The 25,205-nt window shown below is 48.2% G+C and overlaps 6 protein-coding genes across 6 annotated transcripts; 2 read left to right on the forward strand and 4 right to left on the reverse strand.

The window, feature by feature from the left end:
• Positions 1-4,516: 4,516 nt before the first annotated feature.
• On the reverse strand, positions 4,517-6,822 carry EURHEDRAFT_466956 (uncharacterized protein; the record flags this gene model as incomplete). Its single annotated transcript, XM_040785146.1, has 7 exons — positions 4,517-4,790; positions 4,846-4,958; positions 5,019-5,257; positions 5,305-5,477; positions 5,522-5,697; positions 5,743-5,931; positions 5,977-6,822. The coding sequence occupies 7 exons, from the start codon at positions 6,820-6,822 to the stop codon at positions 4,517-4,519; spliced, it is 2,010 nt and encodes a 669-aa protein (XP_040634265.1).
• A 470-nt stretch (positions 6,823-7,292) lies between these two features.
• On the reverse strand, positions 7,293-8,329 carry EURHEDRAFT_417359 (uncharacterized protein). The gene is made up of 2 exons (XM_040783180.1): positions 8,119-8,329; positions 7,293-8,069 (listed from the first exon to the last, which is right to left on the reverse strand). Exons 1-2 carry the CDS (start codon positions 8,290-8,292, stop codon positions 7,773-7,775), a joined length of 471 nt encoding a protein of 156 aa, XP_040634266.1. The 5' UTR covers positions 8,293-8,329; the 3' UTR covers positions 7,293-7,772.
• Positions 8,330-8,478: 149 nt separating this feature from the next.
• On the forward strand, positions 8,479-12,344 carry EURHEDRAFT_488910 (ATP-dependent RNA helicase ECM16). The gene is made up of 2 exons (XM_040785609.1): positions 8,479-8,745; positions 8,793-12,344. Exons 1-2 carry the CDS (start codon positions 8,539-8,541, stop codon positions 12,192-12,194), a joined length of 3,609 nt encoding a protein of 1,202 aa, XP_040634267.1. The 5' UTR covers positions 8,479-8,538; the 3' UTR covers positions 12,195-12,344.
• A 640-nt stretch (positions 12,345-12,984) lies between these two features.
• Positions 12,985-13,992, reverse strand: cwc21 (U2-type spliceosomal complex subunit CWC21). Its single transcript, XM_040783181.1, has one exon. It carries the CDS (start codon positions 13,799-13,801, stop codon positions 13,163-13,165), a length of 639 nt encoding a protein of 212 aa, XP_040634268.1. The 5' UTR covers positions 13,802-13,992; the 3' UTR covers positions 12,985-13,162.
• A 708-nt stretch (positions 13,993-14,700) lies between these two features.
• EURHEDRAFT_381893 (mRNA-binding protein PUF3) lies at positions 14,701-17,610 on the reverse strand (the record flags this gene model as incomplete). The annotated part of the gene is made up of 5 exons (XM_040779469.1): positions 14,701-15,660; positions 15,719-15,997; positions 16,047-17,338; positions 17,394-17,529; positions 17,581-17,610. 5 exons carry the CDS (start codon positions 17,608-17,610, stop codon positions 14,701-14,703), a joined length of 2,697 nt encoding a protein of 898 aa, XP_040634269.1.
• Positions 17,611-20,908: 3,298 nt separating this feature from the next.
• Positions 20,909-21,858, forward strand: EURHEDRAFT_510496 (SDR family NAD(P)-dependent oxidoreductase). The gene is made up of 2 exons (XM_040785948.1): positions 20,909-21,425; positions 21,480-21,858. The coding sequence occupies exons 1-2, from the start codon at positions 20,957-20,959 to the stop codon at positions 21,797-21,799; spliced, it is 789 nt and encodes a 262-aa protein (XP_040634270.1). The 5' UTR covers positions 20,909-20,956; the 3' UTR covers positions 21,800-21,858.
• Positions 21,859-25,205: the final 3,347 nt, after the last annotated feature.

Genomic DNA, 25,205 nt, shown 5'->3' on the forward strand with positions numbered 1-25,205 from the left:
TGTCCATTAAGAAAAAAAAAAAAAAAAAAAAAAAGAGGGGACAAGAAACCCCCCGTGACGACAAGCAGAAACGAGACCTCGAAATGAATGAGTGACAAGAACTTAAGAGGAGCTTTCCCTCAGATCAATCCAAGACGAACCCGCGGAACGGGGTTATTTGGAACCTGGAGGAGGGAAAAACACGGGTGGACCACTCTTTGGACGATCCGGTCTTTTTTCTTGGAATACAAAAAAGTGAAAATGAAGTTGAGAAGCAGAGAAAAGAAGAAGAGATTATTAGAGGCTTATTAGAGAAAGAGGAGAATAATAACCCTTCCAACTGGATCTTCAGAGCTGCCCTATAAACGCCCGGTTCGATTGGCCTAAAGTGGATGAATGGAGAAGATCCACGGACGAGAGTCGGATCACTCTACAGTGCAGTACAGTACAGTACATCCACGAGTGAATTTTTTTTTTTTTTAAATTATTTTTCTGTGAATATGCCTAGATTAACATGGAGGATGAGAAATAATAATTATAAAAAGATGCAGGGACGTTTCTTGCCTCTGTAGGCACCTTCCTGATGTAGAACGTATTACCGTACCATACGCTACTTAATAATAATCTACGACTAGTCGGTGGATCAGAGCATCATCATTAATCTCGTCCGCATCATAGACTATCGGGGGAGCGGAGGGAGCACTCTGTACACAGTGCAGTGCTCTTGAGTAGAAGAGTACAGAGTATTCTGTAGTGATACAAGTAAATAGTATTGTGTAGAGTGCATAGTAAGTAACATCTGTTGACAGTACCGCATGAACATGCAGCTTTAGTCGGCAATAGTTTAGGAGCGGGATTTACAGCGGGGAATCTTGCCAAGTGCTCCATACTGTACAGAGTACATGTTGTAATAGTACAGCCACATTGGAGTCTATGGTATGATTTTACCACTGATATGCTCTTTTTGCTATACTACAGCGTATCTATTCACTCCCATGCTGTATTGTACGTACGTACGGACACCAGATGGTCCGTGATGGGGGCTGACTAAGTGGGGCATCTGACCGACCAACCACGGATCACCTGACTAGCCATGTACGTGCATTCATGTACGATACACGATCCGGTCTTATACGGAGAAAATATATATAGTACCCCGTATACATGGTGGATTATGTTAGTTGTATGGAGAAATGGTACTCTATTCTGGATAGAGTACATCCGCGGAATTGCGGTTGAGCCGGTACCATCCAGTGTTATTCACCACCAATAAAAGGTCGAATTGCCCACATCCTAATTGGCGTCTGTTGGAACAATACGGTAATACCATCTGTAATTGATGTCAGGGGAGGGGACAGTGCGCATCCGCGTGTCTCCGTATCTGTAGATCTTCCACTGGTCCGTTCGTAATACAGAAATAATGATACTCCGTACTGAGAGTGAAAGATTAAGTTGCCAGGTTAATGTTAAGGGACCGTTCCTTGAGCTTAGGACTGATAAACCTTCGCGGGAGATCCTCAGCAGATCCAGCTCAACTCTTCTATTCAGGACTGTAGAGTATTCTGTAGGGTACAGAGATACTGCGAAGAGTAACTATGTGAATGCTGATAAGAATACGGAGTACGGAGTACGCATACTTGAATACGGACTACGAGAGGCATTATCAACAAGGAGTACGGAGACGGAGTACATACTGTACAACCATAGCATGATCCGACAAAGTGGATGAACAACAGTTGGTGCGTGCTTAACCAAACTCAATTCGACCACCGACCCCTGATTTCATTGTACACTTGTCCAGTCCAAGTAGGAAGAAGCATAATCATAATCCGGAGAAACCAGAAACAAGCGCCCTCCGTTCCAAGTAAACTCCGTAGACGCGGTGTTCACTTCGGGTGCCAACTCCATTGCCACTGCCTGTTTACTAGTGTATACTAGCGTCTTACGGTAATACGAGCATACAGAGTACTCCATACTCCATACTCCATACAGCTAGATCAACGATCCACCGTGGTAGTCGCTATGACTGGACGGATTCTAGACCCTGACGGAGATAATCGGGACGGAGAACCGGGAGTACAGACTACTCCTACAGAGCTACTCCGGAGTAAACGTCAAGCCGCGTCTAATCCATACAGCCATAACAAGCAAGGAGATGGATCTGCAGCTTCACCAACAGCCCCGTACAAATAATAATACTACGGAGTACTCTGTACTAGTACTAGTAGTAGTACAGTAGTAGTAATAATAGTGCGCGCGTCTACGCATGGACACCAGCCCCACTAAACTCAGCCCTCTGACTGGCCACCACGCCGACATTCCCCCGCTTGGCCCAGAGACCTGGGCTTCATCGCCAGTGCGTCCGCCGTCGTGATTGGATACTTTCCGAGGCGCAGATCAGACCGCACAGATGGTACGGTTATTGATACGGTACTTGATTGATGGTAGTGTGTGGCGTTGTTAATGCCGCAATCCAGGCGATCTTTTTGCCAGGTGGTCGTTTATTGCATGCGGGAATCCTTTTCTGGTAGGAGTTGCTCCTAATACGAGGAGGATCTTAATTTACTGCGGTTATGGTCCTTCCAACCTCCTTAGCCGTACGGAGTTTCTTGTACTTGTACTGCTGTCTACTCTGTACGAGCATAGTATATGTACTCCGTACAGTGGTGGATTAACACACATGGTGCCCCGCCATGTCTGAAAATTAATCCTCGGACCCGGACTAGTAGCCTCCAGGAATGTGTTTCTCGCCAATTTGCACCGAACACGTTTTAGTGCTGATAGTCCGGAGTAGCGCGAAGATCTCCATCTTTACAGCCTCCTCTGGAGGAGAGTACGCCTTTCTAGCACCACACCATACCATATGCACCCCTAATAGTAATAATAATAATAATGAAAATTCCGGAGTAATCAACCACGGCACCGGCACGTTCGCTATCATTACCACTCTTGGTAATCTGTCAATCGGTAGGTACTTGGCGCATTGATCAGATTCTGGTCAGTACTCCGTACTTGTAAAGACCAGACCCCGTATGTGATAGGAGTGCAGATACTAGTAACACAACCACACCGGATAGAGTTTAGAACCATGTGGCATGAATAAGATTTCTGCATTGGTATGCTGTATGCTTGGTACGGAACTTGCTCTGTGCAGCCGGAGAATACGGTCGACCGCGCTTCGTAAGTGCAGTCGTACACTGACTCTGTGCAAGGCTCCGGAGTATGTCTTTGATTGTCAAGGCAATGAAACTAGTGCGGAGGACGCTGTCCTATAATGAGTCGGATTTTACTAAGAGTCACCATTCTCATCCTCCTCATCCCACACCTTCATATCTGTGCAAGTGCAACTCGCACCCGTACATACCCACAGAAACAGACACACGACAAAAGTCAATCTTAACCTACACCTAATCCAACCCCTACCCATGTCAACATAGCAGATCCAGTTCGCATCCGCATCCGCATCAAATAACATAAACACAAACATGACATACAGTTATCTGACAAGTCACTAACCTTATTATTCCCTTTCTGTACATTACGGGGTAAAGGTTTGAATCTTCCTGGAAAAACCTTAAGTATATACATTAAGGGAACGATATGCTTTATATTGCTTTTTTTTTTTTGTTTGAGTTTGTGTCGCGACGAACTCTGGTGCCAGTGTCTACCAGAAATGTGGTGTCAGGGGTATATCAGTGCACTTAAGCGAGTGTGTTGGATTGATTGGTGTGCAGGATAGTGTGTAGTTGGATGCTGACAGCAAGATATGATAGGTAAGGCTTCTGTTTCAGGTGTATGAGGACTCTACCGTGAGTACTATGGATATAAATTTACTTTGTGTACTCTACGGGGCGATTATTCAACCAGTAACTAGTATAGCCCTGCACATCTCCATAATAGAAAAAATGACGAGCGCCACACATGCGATTACTTCCCTCTTTAGTCGCTACACATGTTTGCACAGTGTACTCTGTACAAGTACTCTGCTTATGCAGCACAGCACCCCTTCTAACCAAGCCACAACGCCACGATCCTTCCGTTGCGTAAGCATGATTTCCAGATCATCGCACCCAGTATCCAGGGATAAGGAGGCCATTAACGAGAGCATAGCATAGTATCCCAATACGGTATTCCGTTTCGGTGCAGGGAAGCACATGCTAGGAGTCTGTCAAGATAAGCTGTTGGCGCTATACTCGTAAGCAATTAAGCCACGGAATAGATTACTTATTTATTGAGATAAGCCAGGAATCGACGTGTGTAAGTTTGGTGCGAGGGGTGATTACACGTGGTAGCCAGATGGTGTATCGGATTCGGAGGATTGAGAGTGGAATGGAATGTAGGCAATCTGGCATTGAAATGCATAGGGGTTATCGGCATTTTGTGCAATTTTGGTTGATAATCTTCTACACGACTATTAGGAAGGAGATAAGTGTCTTCGCTTTGGAATTCTTCTGAAAGGGGATGCCACTGTCTCATACATTCATGAATGGAATGCACATATGAACATCTATGCTATTACGTTGTACATGAGTCCACCTCAAAACCCACCTAACCCAGAATTCATACCTTCCATAAAATACCACGGCTTTAGTCTAGCATCGCCCTCATACTTCTTCCCAGGAACACACATGGGCACGGGCACTGTGCCGTGGAAGACGTCTAACATTCCGCCGCCCTCTTTATCCTCACCAGGTTTCTTGTCAGACTCAGACACAGGAACGATAACTCCACACTCCCAGTTCCGGCAGTTGAGTTTGGGGGGTTTGGGGTTTGATTTTATGGTGCTGGTGCGGTCTTGGACAAGGCGACCCCTGTTTCATTATGTTAATATGGTTAGGTTGAGTTGGTCGCGGGAAGGGGAGGTACCAGGCACTCTCCGATAGATTGGCGCTTCCGATGTATGCCCATGCTGGACAGGTGCCGTCGCCGGTGTTGCTATTCTGTAGGAATATCGGCTCATCTGGTCGTACGTACATGATCTATATTGATCTATTAGCACTTTAACATTTATTTGTGAATCAAAGGAATAGAAAAAAGACCTTATTGTGCATCAAAAGACCCCTCGCACTAGTACAATCTCGGAGTATACCACTCGGAAACTTAGGTCCATTGAACCAACTCGACTGAAAGCAGATCGTGCCAGCGGAGTTGGGGCCGCCGTATGTTTCTTTCACGGTTTGTTCGGAGGGGAAGTACACCCGAAGGCGATCATTTTTCCATTCGTGGGTAGATTTGGTTTTCGTAGCTCGAGCGGTGTATTCCATAAGACCATCGTCGCCTGTTTCTATTAGTATAAATGCTTGCGCAGTGGGTGAGGGGAGGTACCTTGCGCGGCGAGGTAGATGGATCGAAGGAAGTCGTCGTTCAAAGATCCAAGGGAAGAGGTCACGTAGTCAATGTTAAGTGAGCTTGAAGTTCGTAATCCTAACGAGTTCACGGCTCGCCCCAGTCCACAGTATCCGGTTCGTCGCCATGACTCTCCTGTATGCGCTCCGCCGCTGTGCTCGTCAGTGTTGCCCTAGACAGAAAGGAATTGACCTACATAGTATGCACGAAGGCGTATTTGGCCGTCTGTTTAAAATCGAAATTGTCGAGCTTGGCGATAATGTTATCGTGCAGGGTGCTAGCTTTGAGAAAGTAGACTAGCTCTTCGTAGAACGCTGTTTTTGTATACACGTTGCCGCTGGTTTTCTTTGGAAGGTCGACCAGGAAGACGGACTACTACGTTAGCAGTAAACAGGTAGAATACCTGAAGCAGCGTACATTTTCCATTGTTCCACCGTGACCCCAGTCGAAAGATGTGAGATTCGCAGTTGGAATGACGATCCGAACGTATCCAGGATGAAAAAGTAGCATGAGCTTTGAATGCATGCAGTTCACCTGTCCCTCCATAGAGGGGAAGCACAATCGCAGATTTGGCATCATAGCCGTTTCAGCTTCGTATTGGCGCCTCTATTCCCCGTTAGCACGTCCCAGCATATCAGGTGTTCAACCTACCGTAGACTCCTCTTTGGCCTGCATAATCAGTAGAAAGCGCGTCTTTTTCGTGTCAAGATTCGAAAACACCCAATCAATATCCCACATAAATGAGCTCAGGACGGCCAGCTCTAAGTCTGACGCTTGGAATACCTCGTTGATTTTGATATCGTCGCCTGACCTCCGAGCATTGGCGTTCCACGTTTTTTTGATCACGCCGGCAGGGAACTGAATGCAGGGTGTGGGCGTTGGGATCTCGGCACTTTTGGCCATAGGTTCCTTGCGGGGTTCTGGTTTGGGATTCGGCGATTTATGAGGACTCTTAGTGCCTGGTCTCTTGCCCTTTGGAGACTCTGTTCGCGACTGCTTTGTTTCACGCTGATCCGATGAGGTGTCTGCTTTTCTCTTCGCAAGACGAGCAAGCCGTTCTTCCTCCATTTTCTTTCTATCTAGACCCATTATCCCCGTCGAAGATGGCTTCTGCACTTGCGTAGGCTGTTCTTCCTTCTGAGCCTGAGACGGTCCCTTGTCACTCTCGACAGATACTGGCCTAGGAGCATTGTTCTTCTTCGTCGATATCTTGACAACTTCATCCCTATCATTACCCTCAATATTCTTTGGTGCACTCTGCATGGACATCCGTATCGCTCTCTCCAAGTCCTCATCGTAGTCATCCTCGGTCCCAGATCCGATTACAGACTGAGACTTTGGATAGACTTCTACCACTTCATCCCCATCATCTGAGTCTGCAGTCAAATCGACGACATTTTGTTTTCTGGCAGGAGTAGAATCGCGTGAGCGTGTGAAGCCCTGGGAGTCTTCTAATGAAGCTGCAATAGCTGCTATGAGCTCTGGATCCTCCTCCATATTGTCATTGGCACTCATTCTGCCGGGCCGTGGCTGTTTCAAGAAATGAAAAGAAAAAAATCCACAATTTTAGGAAATAGCAGGCATTTGAGTAAAAAGAGGCCACGGGTTCTTTGTGGGGAAACCTGCTACAAAAACCGGTAGTATATGGGAAGTCCTGTTTATAATAAAGCCACCGCGACGACGCGTATAATAGTCGCTTAAACGAACGCGATAACCTTCAGTAATGTGCAAAATTCCGACTAACTTGCAAGCTCATGTCACGAATTCTATAGTGAAAGAAGATGTAAAAGTAGATGGAGTGTATCGGCGAATGTTAGACGCCCTGGTTCCGCTATGACACGTGACTGAGATGTCCCAATTAGGATATGCAAGTGCAAACATTAGTTCGCCTTTTGGTCCTCTACATAGCTAAATGTGTCCAGGAAATTAGGTATATGCGGTTTTTTACGGTCTAGTCCATACGAATATTTCAGGATTTTTATAGATAATTCATTATTCGTTGTAGAGTTCAGTCACGCTCAATATATATCAGTGCTACTGTAGTCCAGGTCTGTTATGAAAGCTCTAAAGCGCAGGCTTTCCTCTGTTTCCCTGAGTCGATCCTAGTTGAAGTAGACTAAAGTTCAACAGTCTTCCAGTTTACTGAATCCACTGGCACAATTTCATGGATATCGGACATTGTGTTGACCTAGACGAGGAGAGGCACATTTGAACATTGTCTTCCGTCTTTGGTTTGAGTGCCATAATGACTGTGGTAGGCATTTCGTAGTGTTAGCTACGGCTTTGCATAGCATGCCGTTGTCCACGGAGAGGTTTCGATGAAACTTTTTTATGATCTCGTTTGCCGCTTTTGATAGAATGGGCGGTTTCACTCCCGCCGAAAGGGACTTCTTGACCCAGGTCCCTTAAGATCGCGAGGAGAAACTGATCGACGCCTCTATCCCTCTCTAGACACATCGAAGAACAAGCTCAATGATACCAAAGAACACATCTCGATCAGCCTCAGCAGTGTCCAATCCAAGCCCGACGACAAGCAACCTATTCTCATCAGGTGACTTCGTCACAATGGCACTGGCGATTTGACGAGCATATAGCTGACCCATCGTCTCCTGCCCAGGAACCCGGCCACCCAGAACTGAGGTCGCAGTCAGGTTACTGATCGGAAGGAGACTGTCCTCGGAGGAATCGGGGATCATGTGGAATCCCTCTGTGCCTGGATTTTTGTTTTCCAGAGGTACATGGAGCTGCAGTTTGTTATTCATTGAAACTCACGATGGCAGACAGAGTACGCACCCAATGAGCCAGGCGACCTTTCTGAGAGATAGTTACAAGAATTTTATCGGCGAATTCTATGTAGATGACCTCTGTTTGGACGCCATTGACTTTGCCAGCGGCCTGTTTAGTAGCTGCTGGAAACGGGAGATACAGAGGCTGCTGAAGCTGGCTGAGGTCAAATGAATTAGACATAGCGGTAGACTTCTCTTCTTTCTCGATTGCAGACAAGACACTAATAGTGGGCTGGCATGGAGGGGATCTCGTGGTACCCAAAGGCGGTGAACATGCTATATACCGCTTTTAGGCAGTATCCTACCGCCGGGCAATGCGGCCGATTTTTTTCTTCATCCAAGATCTTATCTACAGAATTCTTTCGCAGTGCTTTTATTTTTATAAATTGGGCCTCTTTGTCTTGATATAAAGAGAGAATTCACCATAATGCCCAAGTTTGTCCCTCGTCAGCGAAAGCAGAAGCACAGGCAGAACGAGGCCGCGAAAGCTGCTCCGGTAGACACCAATGTCTCCGAAATCCAGCCCGCCTCCAAAAGTGAGAGGGAGGCGAGACGCCAAAATCTCAGAGAGGAATTGAGATCGCAACATGAGCATGTATCTGCTAAGAAGCAGAAGCGTCTTGATAAATATATTGTATGTGTGATTAGATTGATCTAAGTGATATCTCTAACCATGCGCAGGAAAACAAACTTAAGAAAGAAGAGAATCTCGAACTCTTGAAGAAGCTCGCGCAGCAGAAAGTCGATACTTCCAGCCTTCAGAGCTCCAGAGAGCTTGGGAAACGCAAGCGACAGGATGACTCGACGGCCAAGTCCCTTGAAGCGAATGAAACTCCCGCCCAACACATCCAACACCCCCAACACGACCTCTCCGGCGATGAAACAGACGAATCGGACCTCAAACTTAAAGCAGGCTCGGCGATAGAAACCAAGGTTGAAGATGAACCGAAACCGCAGGAGCCAGTGGTGATCGGAAGTGGATTGAAGCGCCCTCTTGAAGTCGGATCGGACGGATTCCCATTGCTCAAGAAGCGCAAGCGGGTGCAGAAAGCAAAACCAGCGGCTGCAGCGGAGGAAGTGCCATGGGAGGGATTTGACTCTGAGGAGGAAGAGGAAAGCGATGATGAGGAAGATGAGTCGGATGGTTCCGAGGGCGAAAGTGAAAATGATGAATCAGAGGGTGACGAGGAGGACAGCGACGAAGACGAAGATGACGAAGACGAAGACGAAGAAGATAACAACTCGGAGTCAGATGCTCCACCACGCCGGTCTGCGTTCAAAGCATGGGCACAACAAGTGATTAATGAAAACGTGGGATTCACACCGACTACAGGACCGGTTGAAGTACCCGAAGTACCGGAAGCATTTGAACCTCCGCGAAAAGAGGCGAAAAACACAGTTGAAATGGAGGAGCCCTTACCCACTGAACTGCAAGTCACGACAGGAGACCCCAACCGGAAAGCCTTCAGTGTCCCAGTTGATCGCTCGGAAGAGATTCAAAATGCACGCTTAGGATTGCCGGTTGTGGGTGAGGAACAGAAGATCATGGAAGCCATCCACAACAATCCAGCTATTGTCATTTGGGGAGCTACTGGTAGTGGTAAAACGACGCAACTGCCGCAGTTCCTGTTCGAAGCTGGCTATGGCAACCCCGACAGCCCTAACCCAGGTATGATTGGTGTGACCCAGCCTCGTCGTGTCGCTGCCGTTAGCATGGCAAAGCGCGTTGGCGATGAGTTGGGCCAGTATTCGAAGCAGGTTTCTTATCAGATCCGGTTCGAAAGCACAGCAAGCAGCAAGACCGCTATCAAATTTATGACCGATGGTATCCTACTCCGTGAGATTGCGGAGGACTTTGCATTGCTTAAATACTCTATCATCGTCATTGATGAAGCACACGAGCGAAGTGTCAACACGGATATTCTCATCGGTATGATCAGCCGTATCGTGGACTTGCGAAAGAACATGATGCAAGAGGACCCATCTCTCAAGCCATTGAAGCTTGTAGTCATGTCTGCGACATTGAGAATTTCGGACTTCATGCAAAACCCAAGCCTTTTTCGCTATGGAGCACCTCCTCTTGTTCAGGCCCAAGGCCGTCAGTATCCTGTCACTGTACACTTCGCCAGACGGACACACCGCGACTATCTTGAAGAGGCATACCGGAAGGTATCACGGGGACACCGGAAGCTACCACCTGGGGGCATGCTTGTATTTTTGACCGGTCAGAACGAGATTAGACAAGTCGCCAAGCGGCTGAAGCAAGCATTCAAGCCTACGCAACGGGGTGAGGTCGCCCAAGCTAAGGTTCAGATATCTGCCAACGATGCCCCTATCGAGGCTGAAGATATGGAACTTGGGGCTACAGAAATGGCCGCTCCGGGCAACGTGGAGGACGACGATAGTGATTTGGAGATTACTGGTCTCGACGACGATCCCGAAGAAGACGAAGACTTCAACCTAGGCGAAGAGGCAATGGACGCGTCGACAAAGGTGCATGTGTTGCCGCTCTACTCGCAACTCCCTACAAAGGAACAACTTAAGGTGTTCGAAGCGCCACCGGAAGGCTCACGACTTATAGTTCTCGCGACCAACGTGGCGGAAACCAGTCTTACAATCCCTGGCATCAAGTACGTGTTCGACTGCGGACGAGCCAAGGAGAAGCAGTATGACCTCTCGACAGGCGTGCAACGCTTCCAGATCGACTGGATCAGCAAAGCCAGCGCAAACCAAAGAGCTGGTCGTGCTGGCCGTACCGGGCCTGGCCACTGCTACAGACTCTACTCGTCAGCTGTCTATGAAGGGGAGTTTGCCGAATACACCGATCCAGAGATTCTGCGCACGCCCATTGAGGGTGTCGTGCTGCAGATGAAGAGCATGGGTCTTCACAACGTCATCAACTTCCCGTTCCCTACACCCCCCAGCCGTCAAGGATTGGCAAAGGCCGAGAAGTTGCTGAAGAACCTTGGAGCCCTTTCGTCCAGTGGCCAGATTACCCCGATTGGACACCGGCTGTCTACCTACCCGCTATCACCGCGATTCAGCAAGATGCTGCATATCGGTCACCAACATGGCTGCATGCCCTACGTTATTGCGCTCGTTGCGGCATTGGCGGTGGGAGATCTGTTTGTGCCAGGGAATCAAATCGACCCAACCCCATCAAAGAAGGAGGAGAACGATGACGATGACGATGACGATGACGTGAAGAAAAAGAAAAAGGTATACACAAACCAAGACCGTCTAGAAGATACAGCGCGTGAACAGCGCCACAAAGACTTCTCCCGAGTGCACCGTCTGTTCGGCAAGCACGATGATACCTCAGACAGTCTGAAATACCTTTCTGCCATCTGCGCCTACGGCTATGCCTCCGACGGCGATGCCTTCGCTGAGCAGATGTTCCTCCGCGCCAAGGCATTCAAGGAAGCAACACAACTCCGCAGTCAACTCACCGACATTGCCCGCAACAACAACCCTGGCATTGTCCCCGTCTACACACCCCGTCTCCCTGAACCATCCGATAAACAAATCAAAGCTCTTAAGCAAATTGTCACAGCGGGATTCATCGATAATGTCGCCATCCGCGCAGACCTCGCCCCGGTCCCGCCAGAGATGCACCGTACCCCGAAACGCGCCATCGACGTGCCCTACCTCACCCTCTTCAAGTCTCGCGAGGGACCTGCAACCGAACTCCAAGAGAAAGCCGTCTACGTGCACCCTACTTCGCTACTAGCATCTCTTTCTCCGAAGGAAATGCCGCAGTACGTCATCTACTCGCATCTACAGCAGTCAGCACCGAGTCTTGTCTCCGCGGATCAGACACCCAAGGTGCGGATGTACCCGCTCGTCGCACCTAGTGGGTTGCAGCTAGCAGCTATCGCGCACGGCACGCCTCTGCTGGAGTATGGAAAGCCGATTGGGAAGATCGAGTTGCTGGAGGGAAGCATGCCGCCAAGACGGGCGTGCTGGGTTGTCCCGTCGCTGGTAGGCGAGGCGGGTGGAATGGGGTGGCCGTTGCCTGCTAAAAAGGTGATTCAGAAGAAGGACCCTAAGGGAGGGTGGGTCATTGAAAAGTTTAGCACTTGATTGTACATAGTATATAGATTCCGTGATTGATTGATACCTAGCTATGGACATAGGTCCTGATTCGGAGCAAATCAGCAAACCCTAAAGCGCTCTATGCCTTTGTCGAAAATCGTATTCAATAAACCCCTGGTTGTGAAAAATACTATTGCCATATTCCTCCAACTCTTCCTTCTTCCATACAAAATCACCTTCCTACGGATTCGCAGGGCCACGGAAGAAAATGCCGTGGAATCGCATTATAACGGTGCCCCTGTGAGCTGAACACTTCCATCCTCACTCGATTTGAACTCGATCATCTGAGTCGTGAGTGGTATCAGTAGAGTATCTTCACCACCATATTTCTTTCCCTCAGCAGTCTTCTACTCAATAGCAATATGCGGCTTTGCCCGTTCAACAGCACAATAACTGACTTGATACCCCCCTTGGACACTATAAGTCACCATTTCACCTCAACCTGACTCCTCCCCAAGAAATTTGTAAACCCTTTCTGCACAACAACAGTAAAACGGGGCATGCAGACGCTTGAAAAGTTTACTATTTTATTTTTTATGTATGCTACTTAGCCCTAGACTTGGAGCAAGTCCACACCGCAACCGCTCGTGCCATGATGCAATCATACCAAATACTCAAAAGCCCTACTCGCCCTATACAGAAGTAGCATATCTCTTCACATCCTCCACTGTATACACGAGGTTTCCTTCCTTCTCGTTTGCAGGCCTACGGAGGAAGAGGCCATGAAACCGTACAGTAAATGGTTTTTTGTCATCTACAACCTACTTGTAGGGCCTCTACACAGAATCACAGATCAATTAAACGGCAGCCATGCTAAAATCTCACTTCACCATTCCATAAAACAAATGCAATGCATAGTTACACACATAGAAACCAACGAACACCAAACGCCATACCATCCCTAATACATCCATCCAGTCCATCTCATCACAAATAAACCCCCTACAGCCCAGAAATCACCGCCGTTCCCGAGTATCTCTCCACCCACTAGAAATCTCCCCCGTCTCCCTATCTTCCCGAATCCCCAACGCCTTCCGTAACCGCTCACTCTCCTCGATCTTCGCCTCCGCCAGCTCATGCACCTGATACGCCTTGAACTGCTTCTTTTCTTTCGGTGCAGCGCGACGACCGCGGCGGTCACGGCTATCAGAGGGGGTGTTGGCTTCGTCGTCGAGTTCTTTGAGTAGCTTCTGGCGGAGGGATTCGCAGCGTTCGTCGATTTCTTCATTTGACAGGACCCTCTTCTTGTTTTCGTTGTCATTCTTTGTTGTTTCGCCTTCTTCCTTATCCTCCTCATCCTCATCATTCTTTCCTTTCCCACCCTTCTTCCCCTCAGCCAACTCCTCCTCAACCCGTTCATTCTCCTCCTCCAACCTCTCCCTCTCTTCCATAACCCTAACCTCAATTCCTCTCAACCGATCATGTTCCAGGATCTTCCTATCAGGCTGTCGTTGTTTAAACCCGCCGTCTTCAGAGATGGGCGGGTATGGCGCGCCGTAGCCCGCGTTGCGCGGCTTGATGAAGGCGTGGTTGCGCTGGACATAGCCAGATGTGCCGCTACCGCGGGGAGTGGTCAAGCCGACATTTGAGGACATGTTCTTTTCGGAGGAGATTTGGGGTGCGGTTGTGGTTGGTGGTGGTTTGAGTGGAGGTTTGCGGTGTTGGTATTGGTGGGTAGAAAATGAATGTTTCCCGGTTGTGGGTAGACGAGATCAAAGGAATGCAAATATCTTAAGAGTATGCTAAGTTCAAATGGTAATGATCTGTATGAAACAACGGACAGTAGATGTAGTGGCAATGACCACGGAGTAGAACCCGAAGCTGTTTGCAACACGGTCGATCACGTGGCGATAACGATAACAAACTTGGTGATATTCGTCCAACCAACCTTTTGATGTAGTACTCCATATACGGAAAATTTATCATTTTAACGATCCCCGATCAATTATCTAATAACACACCAGAGAATGGAATTATGAACACAAAAACAGTACAAGCAACATTTTCAATTGATTTCACTGTATACCATCATGTCTCGTTTTCCACGGGATTTCCCTCGTATGTCCAAGGTTCCCCATTCTGTACCCGTTCCGAAACCAATTAAACCATAAAAGAGAATCCCAGCAACCGTTCGCCGTGTCCCTCGTTGGACATGATAGACTGAATTATGGAGACGTGCCTTCATTTCATCACATCAACAGAAGAACAAAACAATCACATGAACAGATTAAAAAGGTTGGTGAAAAGGGGAGTCGAAGAAACGAAGCAATAAGTGCACGGAAAAGAAAACATAAAAAAAAAAAGCCAGGTAAGCCAGCCGTCATCCTATGTTACGCCTGAATGCAATTAGGCGGGTGAATCATATATCCCTTGGGATCCCCTGTATGTATACGCCCGATCAATGTAAAAACGTCGGGTACAAAACACAAACATAAAAATAGTAATGGGTAAATATTTCAGCAGAAAGGAAGAGAGTTGTGCGCGGTGGAGCACGCTAGTTGGTACCGGTGATCTCGACCGGAACAGTCGCGTCAGGGGTAGTGGCCTCGGAGCTGGACGCTGAGGTTACCGTCGCCCTGGCAAGGCCTTTGGAGTCGGTTCCATTGCCAGTCTGCGAGTCCATCGGTGGAGGCGTAGGGGGCGCTGCTCCGACAGCCACTTGACCGTTTTCCATGGCCCGTTTCGATGGTTGAGGAGAGGACTTGTGCGAGTTCGGTGGTGTGGTGGAGGTAACGTGCGAGAGGGCGCTGCTCGAAGGCAGACTAGGGTCGAAAATGAGTTTCTCGATGGCGACAATCTGCTTGCCGTAGCTGTATTTCTTTAGCTGGCTTAGCAATGGCTTTATCTGGTCGATGAGAGCCTCTTTCTCGGCGCCTTGGAGCTGAGTGAGGATCTTCTGGATAACGTAGTTTCCATATTGGTCACGCATCAAGCCAAGCAGAGGGCTTTCTCCTCTTTCATTGGGCAATGTGAGCGTGTTGATAATATGCCGACGCTGCGACTCTTCACCGAATTCGATACTCTTCTCGACCACGTTACTGGCAAACTTGTGTTTCGAGAACATGAGAAGCTGCGAAACCACAACGATGATCATGCGCGAGCGGTCCTTCTCCTCTCCATTCTCGATCACGTGCTGAATGACGTAGTTGCCAAACTGATCGGGAATCAGGTTGGGTGTACAAGCGTGCAGTTCACCAAGGATCGACTCGCGGTCATCCTCCTCGCAGTGTTCAAGCATGCGCTGGATAACCCGGCATCCGTACGGGTGTGCCGCAAGTCGACTGACCTGTCCCTTGAACGCGTTGATGATGAACTGTACATACTGAGACGGGACCCGCTCAATGGCCTTCTGAATGACATGGTTCCCGTTCTGGTCGCGCACACATTTCAACACGTGGTTTTCCAACTCCTTTACCATCGATGCTTGCTGGTCGGTGAGGATGTGTTCCAAAGCCTGTACGAGTTAGCATGTCTTTTTATTTGGGCGGGGGGTACTATGGCAGTGTACTAACCTTTTGAACGACACGGCAACCATACATCTGAGTGGACAGCGCAAGGACATGTCCCTTCATCTGGTTGGCGAGAATCTTCTTCTGCGTCTGGTTGCCATGCTCGAACAACTTCTGAACTACGTAGTTACCAAACACATCGGTCATGAGTTGAAGGCAGTTCGGCTGGATTTCACGGAACACCTGTTCCTTCTCGTCGCTGTTGGCGGTTTCTAATTTTTGCTGGATGAAGCGGGACCCGTGCTGGTCGCCACTGAATTCCACCACGTGGTTGTAAATGTCCTGAAAAGTCAGTCTATGCTAAATCGATTACTTGATTTTGAAAACTCACCTTCAATTCATAACGTTTGTTCCCTTTGCTGTTGGCTCTGAACTCCTCCAGCAACGGACTGCGCACAACCTGGGATAAATCGTTCTCTCGGGTGGGTCTGGGAGCGTATGCTGCTGCCCCGATACCTGCCAGGGGAGAAACGGGATAGTAGCCCGCCAATGGATTCATACGAGCAGCCTGGTAATTTGCAAGTTCGTATGCAGAAGGGTATTGTACGCGTTGTAGCGGGTTTCCAGGTGACACGAACTCAGCCTCGGCGCGTAGTCTGCGCTCCAGGACAGTTGCCTGTCCTTCGGAGAGACGGCTACCAGAAGCATTCCGGAAATGAGGACCAGCTAGCGATGCACCATCCAGTCCGGAGTAAAAGGGACTGTCCATGCGAGTGAGCTCAGACGGGGAAATATCACCACCTTCCACGCGTGCCCTGTTGGCCGCTTGGTAAGCGAGAAGCTCTGCCGCACCGTCACCCATGTATCCTTGAACGGACTGATAATTCCCTTCATCGCCCGCAGCCTGGGGATACTTTGAGCGGGCGATGTTCCCGTCAAACGAGCTGTGGGGCATGTAAGAGGGGCGTTGAGTCGGAAAGCCACCATCATTGAGCTGAAGCTTGCTCAAGCCTGCATTCATGTCCATGGAGCCACTCCCCAGTCTGCCATCAAACCCTTGGCTTTCTGAGTGGAATGACGGGTGTGAAGTATGCGCCTGTCGCTGAGAGGCAATGGATGCCGAGCTGTGAGGGATATGACTGTAAGGGTTTCGCGGCAGCTGTTGAGCTAGCGCATCGGGCAATCCTTGGGGTAGAGACGGCATGGCCATGGATCCGGTCATATCATCGCTCGATGTTTCCATGCCGGGTTTCATCTGAAATCGCGCGCCCACTGGGCTACCAAAGGTGGACGAGTTGACATGGTGTCTGGCATCGCCATTCCTAAAGCCACCAAATCCGCCAAACGAAATACCATCTGTCGAAGGAGAGATTCCGTCCGATGCGCTGTTCAAGTAGGCCTTGTGGTTTGCTGCTCCTCCGGAGCCCGCAATTCCAGAGCGTGGCAGGGAGAAGTAGGAAGGGGTGTCGTTCGCCTCGGATAGTGCCGACGCGCTTCGATCGTTAGGTCTGGCTTGTACTGGCGATGTATTCATGGCCGTCGTGCCTCGGGCCAGCGATGATGATGTGTTGACAGTGGTCCAGGGAAGGTTAGGACGCGAAGTCCATCCATCTGATTCGGAGGTCGACAACAATGACCCGGACCCTGACTTGCCTTCAAAGGCTGTTTCTGCGAGATGTTGATCTACATGGGTTAGCATCTAGCCACTCAGACAGAGAGGTAGAGAAGGCGAACTCACCATCGAACCCATTTCCGAGATTGTTGTCCCCCCAGATGTTGCTGTTCCATGCCTTGCCCCCACCAAAACTCTTCGCCATAGTAGACCGGTCGTTGCTCATGCCAGAGGAACCAATGTTTGTTCTGTTCGTTCGCACCTGCACCATTGTTAGAAGTGATTCAGTATACAATTCCAGTCACTTGCTTACATTATGTACGGAGGTCGCATTTGCAGCCATGGTGGACGCCATTCCAAGACGAGAATCCAAGTATTTCGTCAAGTATGTACTCGAGTGCGAGGTATTTGCAGATGAATGGAGGAAGTTGGTTGGTATGTTTGGGCCAGGCTACAACACAGTCGACCTGTTATTTGCAAAAATCGCCAGGCACCCGGCAAGGCGTACTCCGTACTCGGAACGGAAGAATATAAAACTGAATCGACAGGTCACACTGTTAGTTCAGGATCAGGTCGAGTGAATCAAGTAAAAGTGTCGACTTACCAAGGGAGAAAATAGAAGGATAAACAGCAAAGGGAATGGATGAGAAAGAAAAAAGATGTACGGAAGAAGGTTGGTCCCGATAAAAGTAGGAAAGAAAAAAAGAAAACAGAACGAGGCTGACAAGGATATTTTCTGTCACGAGCAACGGCGCCTGTCCGACAGGTACAACAAATCACACAAGGGGACCAACACAAAGGAAGGGATAAGAGAGCGAAGGGAGAGAAGGAATCGAACGGTATCCGACGAGAAAGCCGAAAGGAACGGGAGCTTGATAAGAGAAGCGAAGCAAGCAACCAACACTGGGTGTAGTAATAGCGGTCGAAGAGACACCGAAGAATAGGAAACGCAAGGTGACAAGAATTGAGGATACTCAATGTCGGTTCTTTTCCCTTTGCGGATCAGACGCTAAGGAACGATCTGCCAACGTGTGTAATGTGTTATACCAAACAGCCTTGTACCGCAACGTTGTTACGCTCCGTGCATGCTCCAGGAACCCCGAATCTCGCAGATCACCGTGTGCCGTTGCCCAGAGTCGACTTTTAGCGGAGGAAGGACGAACGAAAGTGCGTTTGCGTATGGATAATGTTATACGGCGGACTTTACCGGGAGCGAGCGAGACGCGGCGACGTTATGTGTAAAGAGAGCGAGAGGGTGTTTTAATCAGACACGGTCGTCGCGGCAAGGGATGGGAAGATGAAGGAAGGAGGTTGTGGTGGGAGTAATCGACGAAAGAGAGACGGTAGGAGGATGGGAAGAATGCTGGTATTGTTGAATCTCTGTGTTGCGCGATGATGGGAGATAAAATGAGATGGAAGAGCGAGAGAAGAGAGGGAGAGAGATTAGACGGATGTCAACGAGGAGGAAAGGGAAGAAGAGGAGGAGGAACAGTCATCCAGCTGTCACACAGGGAGGCGGCGGGCGGTAGAGAAAGAAAAGTGGTGGTAAGTAAGAGTAAGTGGTAAGTGGTGTATGCAAGACAGGCAAGTCCAGATGAGCTGGAAGGTTAAAAAAAAAAAAAAAAAAAAAAAAAAAAAAAAAGCTTTGCGGTTCAATCCAACAAAGCAAACAAAATGAGAAAAAAAAAATACACACAAGGATCAGGGCAGTACAGAAAAAGAAAACAATACACGTTGTCAAGTCAAAAACACCAATTCAATGATGGTGAAATCTTCACTGTGAAGTCTTTGCAGTGCGTTTTGGGAAATCGATAGATAAGCTGCTGGAAAAACGAGATCCCGTTACATTACGTTACGGTACCTCCCGGGCAAGGATGCTTGGGATTCAGTGTGCAAAGGCATTGTGACCTGAGGTACAATTGGTCGTCTGCCGCCGGTCATTACCTTACGATACGACCTGGAGCTCAAGTACAGGTCAGATGACTTGATACGTATCATATTGTCGTGTACGCAGTACAGGTAGTAGTAGAATAATGATAGCAGTCATAGCAAGCAATGTGCGGCTGACCGCCAGACATCACATACATACAGCAAATAATTCCCGCGGTTCAAACGCCTACACATACTTTGGTAGACATCCAAGTCACCACTGTACCTGGACTTCGGACATGATTTCCTGACCGTTCAACATACCAACCCCGCTTGAGACCGCTGGCATGTGTCCCATGGCGCGTCAGCATTCCAGTTTGAAGCTGTTACATTTACATACTCTTGTCTACTGTGTTCTCCCCATGTTCACAAGGCAGAATTAAGCATATCGCCGACCGATCGGATCCACTAAACTAGCTTAGTGATTTGCCGCTTGCAATGATCTGGTTCGTTCCCTGTGCCCTAATACACCATCTCATATCAACCACAATGGATTCTATAGATGGCCCATCGATAACAATGTCATTATCACCATGATCTATTCTCGTCAATATACGACAATATAGCCGTCCCTCTCAGACTGCGGACCCAAAACAGCTTTTCCGGTGGGTCTTCCGACCGGATGCGCAACCGAGGCAGTTTTTCATTGGCCACAGCTGTTGTCGTCTACGCTATTCCGTTATTGGCCGACGAACCAGGGTTCATGACAGCCTACGTATGAGTACACTATAAAGGACAGTAATATCACACTCATCTACACTCGTATGATTCATATATCCCACCGCCTAGGGATACCATACCATGGATCCATAACCGGCCCCTTACTTCAGCCTAGTCAAGATAACCGAATGACCCATGGCTCTCGAACAGGACAACGACAAAGTCTGATGTGGAAAGACATCACTGACCGTTTTTTCAGTGCTACATGCTACACAAATGTCATATGTTGAGCACATACAAGCTGTACAATGCGTTGTAGTCATAATGGTCACGAGACTCCCTCCGGCTCCCCCAGATTTTCGGCTCGGAGATTTAGGAGGATCCCAAACCTTGCATTCCTAAGCAAATCATCGTCCCTGACCGTTGTGCATTCCTTTGAAATCCTCTGAAACCTACGCTTGGTAGTTGGTATGAGACTGATCGACAGCACATCACAGCAGGATTACTATTCCGGTCAATGCTTGCACTCAGTATGGAGTTCTGTGCCTGTACCTATATCTGTGCTGTAGATCCATAGCGAACCGGTGTTTGGTCGGAGTACTGGTACATACATACACGCACAGAAATGCCCTCATCCTCGTCCTCTTGTCCTTATTGACGGTTGTTTTGTTTCAATGCCTTGCAGATATTGTAAGTGTGCTGTTGTCCTCAAATATGTGCTCAGTTGTGCTATTGCGGATAAGCGATCGCTCATTTCCAGACATATATCAGTCAGTAGTGAGACCAGTATTTTGCTTCCCTTCTCTCTGTTTAGTCGTTATCACCCCGACTAACTACCCATCGTGTTTAAGTATACAGTCACATGACCTCACGTGCCCCCATACGTGCGAATAAAGTGGTCGATCTCCAACTCGGCTGCGTTAGTTTCCGAGATCCGATGAGAACCAATCACCCCTGATAAGGGTTCTGCGGAGAAAGCTAATGTCGACTGACCATCGGAGGCCGGAGTTGGTTATCCGTAACTTTTTCTTAGTATTTAGGAACAGATAGCACTTAATTGTAAGTCTTCAATATCAATATCAATTGTACAGCAAAGAAGCATGGCAGACCTATCCAACAAAACAGCCCTCATCACTGGTGGCGCAAGCGGTCTAGGCAAAGCCATTACCACTAGGTACCTCCATGCCAACGCAACGGTGATCATTTGCGATATCAACCCCTCTCGCATCGAAGAGGCAATCTTCCAACTCTCCGCCCTCGAAACAGGAACCCTCCGCGCCTACACAGTCGACATAACCTCCCTCGACGCAGTCCACGGCCTGTTCACCAAGATCCGTGATGAATTTGGCCCTTCAGCGCCAGATATCCTCGTGAATAATGCGGGTATCATGGACCGGTTCGATCCCGTGGGTGATTTGGATCCTGGGCTCTGGGATCGTGTTATGAAGGTCAATCTAACGGCGCCGTTTTGGTTGAGTAAATTGGCTGTTGAGGGGTGGCTTGCAGGGGAGAAGGAGGGGTGCATTTTGAATATTGCTTCTGTGGCAGGGAAAGTCGGGCTAGCTGCTGGTGCGCACTTTACTCTTCTATCTCACTCAACAAAAATCCTAACAATATCCACAGGCGCCGCCTACACGGCCAGCAAACACGGCCTCATCGGCCTAACCAAAAACACATCCTCCTTCTACTTGAACAGGAAAATCCGCTGCAACGCGCTCATCATGGGCGCAATGGAAACAAATGTCAGCGATGCTTTCCACGCTGGTATCAATCAAGAGGGGTACCAGAAGATGGAGGCGCTTATGAAGGCTACTGGGACGGCGTTGTGTAATGTTGATGAGGTTGCGGATTTGTGTGCTTACATTGCGGGTGGTAGGGGAGCGGAGTTGGTTAATGGGGCGGTTATTAATGTTGATCGGGGGTGGGGGAGTGTTATGGGGTGAGATGGGTGGTTTATTTGATTGTTGAGAACTCTTTAGATACAAAATAGTTAGGTGTTGGTATATAAAAGTCATAACAGAGACCATCAAACTGCCGTCCCGGAGCTATAGTTTCCCACGATTTGTAGAACAATGCAAGCCACCAGACATATTGCAGCCAAGATGTGAGCTCTTCCTGGTCTTTCCCTTCCTTTTCTGGATATGTTGGATTGAAAATGCCTCGCGATTATTGCAGAATCGCCCCTAAGCGCCAAACTTTCTCCGTCAGTGAACGTGCGATAACCTTACATGCTTGGAAATATCAAAATACTTTTGTCATCTAGACCAACATTCGAACAGCACGTACATATCATCTGGACATAGCTTGACCTCAAGGGCGTAGTGATTTCGTGTATTAGGTTCAACAGCTTTTAGCTGCTATGGATTAGCACCCTCTATGTTATTGCACGACATGTCAGTGCAACAAACGACGCGCAGATTTGTTGCGGCCGAAGATGTGAAAGACGGCTTCTGATAGCACTCTTGCAAAAGTGCCATTTCATGCAAGCGATACATGCCTCGAGTGGGTGTTCGCGCTAAAGTAACCATTGTGCAATAACACAGCATATATTTAGGTTCAATATGCCGTTTCAACGTGCGGAGACCGACGCAGCCGCCAACTTGCCGCATCTCTGGAGGAATTAGTCCTTTTTGGATTTTTCTTCGCCTCCATTCTATTTCCCGTATGCTCAGCTATACAGGCGCCAAGTCACCTGGTACGAGGAATTGCTAGTGTAGAACCTCAGTCATTTTGGATTCGAGAATTGCAAACGTGCTGTCCTCCTGCCTTGAAAGCGAGGTATTCCACCTCATGTCAAACCGGGTCTACTTGTTGTTAGTATGGGCCATTCAAGATAAATGTTAGCGCCAAAACAACGAAAGCACACACAAGAGGACCCCGTACCTCTATATACCATATGCTAGTGTACTAAGGATGCTGAGCAGTTGGTTACCGGTCAACAGGCAGTAATGAAGCAGTTGGCTAGGGAATCTCACTTGTGCCTTCGAGCAATCCTCCAAACGGCAGAAGACCTCCCCATAGTATATGACCACGATTCCGTCTGGCTCCTGAACAGTTAGATAGATGCACCAATTTGATTTATAAAATTATAGGTAAGAAGTTCGAGCTTACCATTCTCCATCGGGTGAAGATACTGCTCGTATCATATGAGCTCATCGGAGCGGTTGCGTGAGATGTTCTGTGTACACCACTGTCTTGCAGGATGTCTGGCGCAGTTGCTGGCTTGTTGCAGCCGAATATGTAATTTAGGGCCTCTTCGATCTCATTTCAAATGTGTGCTGGAATGAATTTTGGCTGAAGCAATTACGGATGCTGTATCGATAAAAATAAATTCAGGATATGAAAATAAATGGGAATGGGGATAGCGAAAACAATGAGCTTTGACATGATGGAAGACAGAAAGAGATAGAAAATAAAAGAAAGCTACGGCAGATGGAAGGTGAATGAAAGGGACAATTATTCAAGGTCAGATTATCTATAGAAGAATTAACTAGTCTATCCTATTGCACGTACTTCATTCAATATTACTTGAATCTTAGCCCTACGCTTTCCCAATACGGACAAGCGCATTTTTAGTCATCCGACTACATGAGGCGTATAAGTCACCTCGGTGTCTTAAATGTACTCTACCATGTATGTCACCTCACCTGTTTACAATGTAACACATTGCAGTTTCCATTGCATCTACATTGTGTAATGGTCAAATCAACGGAGAACAACTTACCTATTCGCCGAGTCCGGGTTTCCTGTAAGGCATGCAATGCCCGACAGGTGAAACGCGATGCAGCTGATAGATAGCTCTGTTGGCATTGTCGCATAAGGCATACGCTTTGTGAATTGATTGGGTCGAGGTGATGAAAGTGAGTGGCTATCGCTATAGGCGATTTCTTTCGCTGATGCTTTAAACCTGATAGGTATACGCGGAAGAGGAACGGCCAATCTAGAGTACGTTTCTCAGCGGTCACAAGAGGTCGGAGATACTTCTACTGGTCAAGCAGTATCTCCTAATGCCATCGACGACACTATAGTCCTGGACCATGGCGATGATACCCATAGAATCCCAGGGCAACCCCAAGCCGACCCACATTAAAATTCTTGTATCTTACATCGTCGAGGTGGTCCATAGCCCCATGGTTGGCTTACCAGAGCCCTTGAAAACGCATTACTCAAATACAACCTCTATTGCAGACCGTACAAGCCCCAACCATGAGACCCAGATTGAAGAACCGGTTATCTTACGGGATGCTTTTATTATGCTTATTCTAGATATAGCTCTGTAGTCTTTGGTAGACCATGCTGTATACGATATGAGGACTGTGGTATCGAAGTTCTTACCGAGGATGATTTCAATTTCGACATCGACTATGACGAAAAATTTATACCAGCCCAGAAAGGCTTCCACGTATCGTATGTCCTCGAGATGCCTAAATTGACGACCATACTTGAGTTTACTCCATTCAACTATTCTGTTACTAAATGACTTACCGATCGACTGGTGGGAGATATCCTCGTTGAGGAGTTCGGCTCTCCCCCCTCTGCGAAAGGATCCGACACAAAAGCATTGGCAGATAAATTCGTACAGTGTTACTTCCAATTACCAAACTAACTAAGAAGCTTCCAACCAGACAGATCGTTGAGTGCATTTTTCTGGCCCACCATGCTATATTTCTCTTACCAGTAAGTAACCATCCAGACTCCGGAGGATCTGACACTAATTAATGAGATATAGAAACTACCACATCCTTCTATTCCGACCCAAAACCATCGAAAACCTATTGCCAACAGAAGCCAAAAGGGACACCGGGCTCGTGCGGCAGCTGACTCTATATTACGAATGGCTGAAAACCTCCTGTTTGCTGGGACTATTGATTCCGCGCAAATCCACCCGTACGTCTCAAATCCTCAATAACCTCCGTACAGTTGCTAACCTAATCAGCATCCCAGCACCATTTGGCGCGCTCTCGATCCACACAATCGTCATCTGTCGCTGCCGGGAAGACCCTATCCGACGACAACTCGATGAGAAAAAGTCATGGCAGTAGACCTCGCCCAGACCCTCATGAGGGTCCAAAGGTTGGACCCTCCACCCGACCCTCGCGAGGGGCGGGTATAACACTCGCGACCCTCACCCGACCCTCGACCCTCGCCAGACCTCGTGTGGGTGACCCTCAAGGACCCTCGTCGACCCTCATTTTCATAAAAATTCCCACGCTTTACCCGATTTGGATGCATAAAAATGATGATTAATCTTAATACAGACCTGTTATTTACACCGTAACACATTACTCCTGTTCTGCTACTTCGGATGATAGGTATTGTATGAGCCCTAGAATCAATTCACATAATAGC

This window comes from Aspergillus ruber (assembly GCF_000600275.1).
Source record: "Aspergillus ruber CBS 135680 unplaced genomic scaffold scaffold00047, whole genome shotgun sequence".
NCBI classification, from domain to species: domain Eukaryota; kingdom Fungi; phylum Ascomycota; class Eurotiomycetes; order Eurotiales; family Aspergillaceae; genus Aspergillus; species Aspergillus ruber.

What these genes read in the sequence shown, in the direction of transcription:
- EURHEDRAFT_417359 (XM_040783180.1), bottom strand. Translation starts at nt 8,292, where the DNA reads ATGTCTAATTCATTTGACCTCAGCCAGCTTCAGCAGCCTCTGTATCTC. An exon ending in AAGGTCGCCTGGCTCATTGG is followed by an intron (nt 8,070 to 8,118) that starts GTGCGTACTCTG and finishes AACAAACTGCAG; the next exon opens with CTCCATGTACCTCTGGAAAA.
- EURHEDRAFT_488910 (XM_040785609.1), top strand. Translation starts at nt 8,539, where the DNA reads ATGCCCAAGTTTGTCCCTCGTCAGCGAAAGCAGAAGCACAGGCAGAAC. An exon ending in AGCGTCTTGATAAATATATT is followed by an intron (nt 8,746 to 8,792) that starts GTATGTGTGATT and finishes AACCATGCGCAG; the next exon opens with GAAAACAAACTTAAGAAAGA.
- cwc21 (XM_040783181.1), bottom strand. Translation starts at nt 13,801, where the DNA reads ATGTCCTCAAATGTCGGCTTGACCACTCCCCGCGGTAGCGGCACATCT.
- EURHEDRAFT_510496 (XM_040785948.1), top strand. Translation starts at nt 20,957, where the DNA reads ATGGCAGACCTATCCAACAAAACAGCCCTCATCACTGGTGGCGCAAGC. An exon ending in GAAAGTCGGGCTAGCTGCTG is followed by an intron (nt 21,426 to 21,479) that starts GTGCGCACTTTA and finishes CAATATCCACAG; the next exon opens with GCGCCGCCTACACGGCCAGC.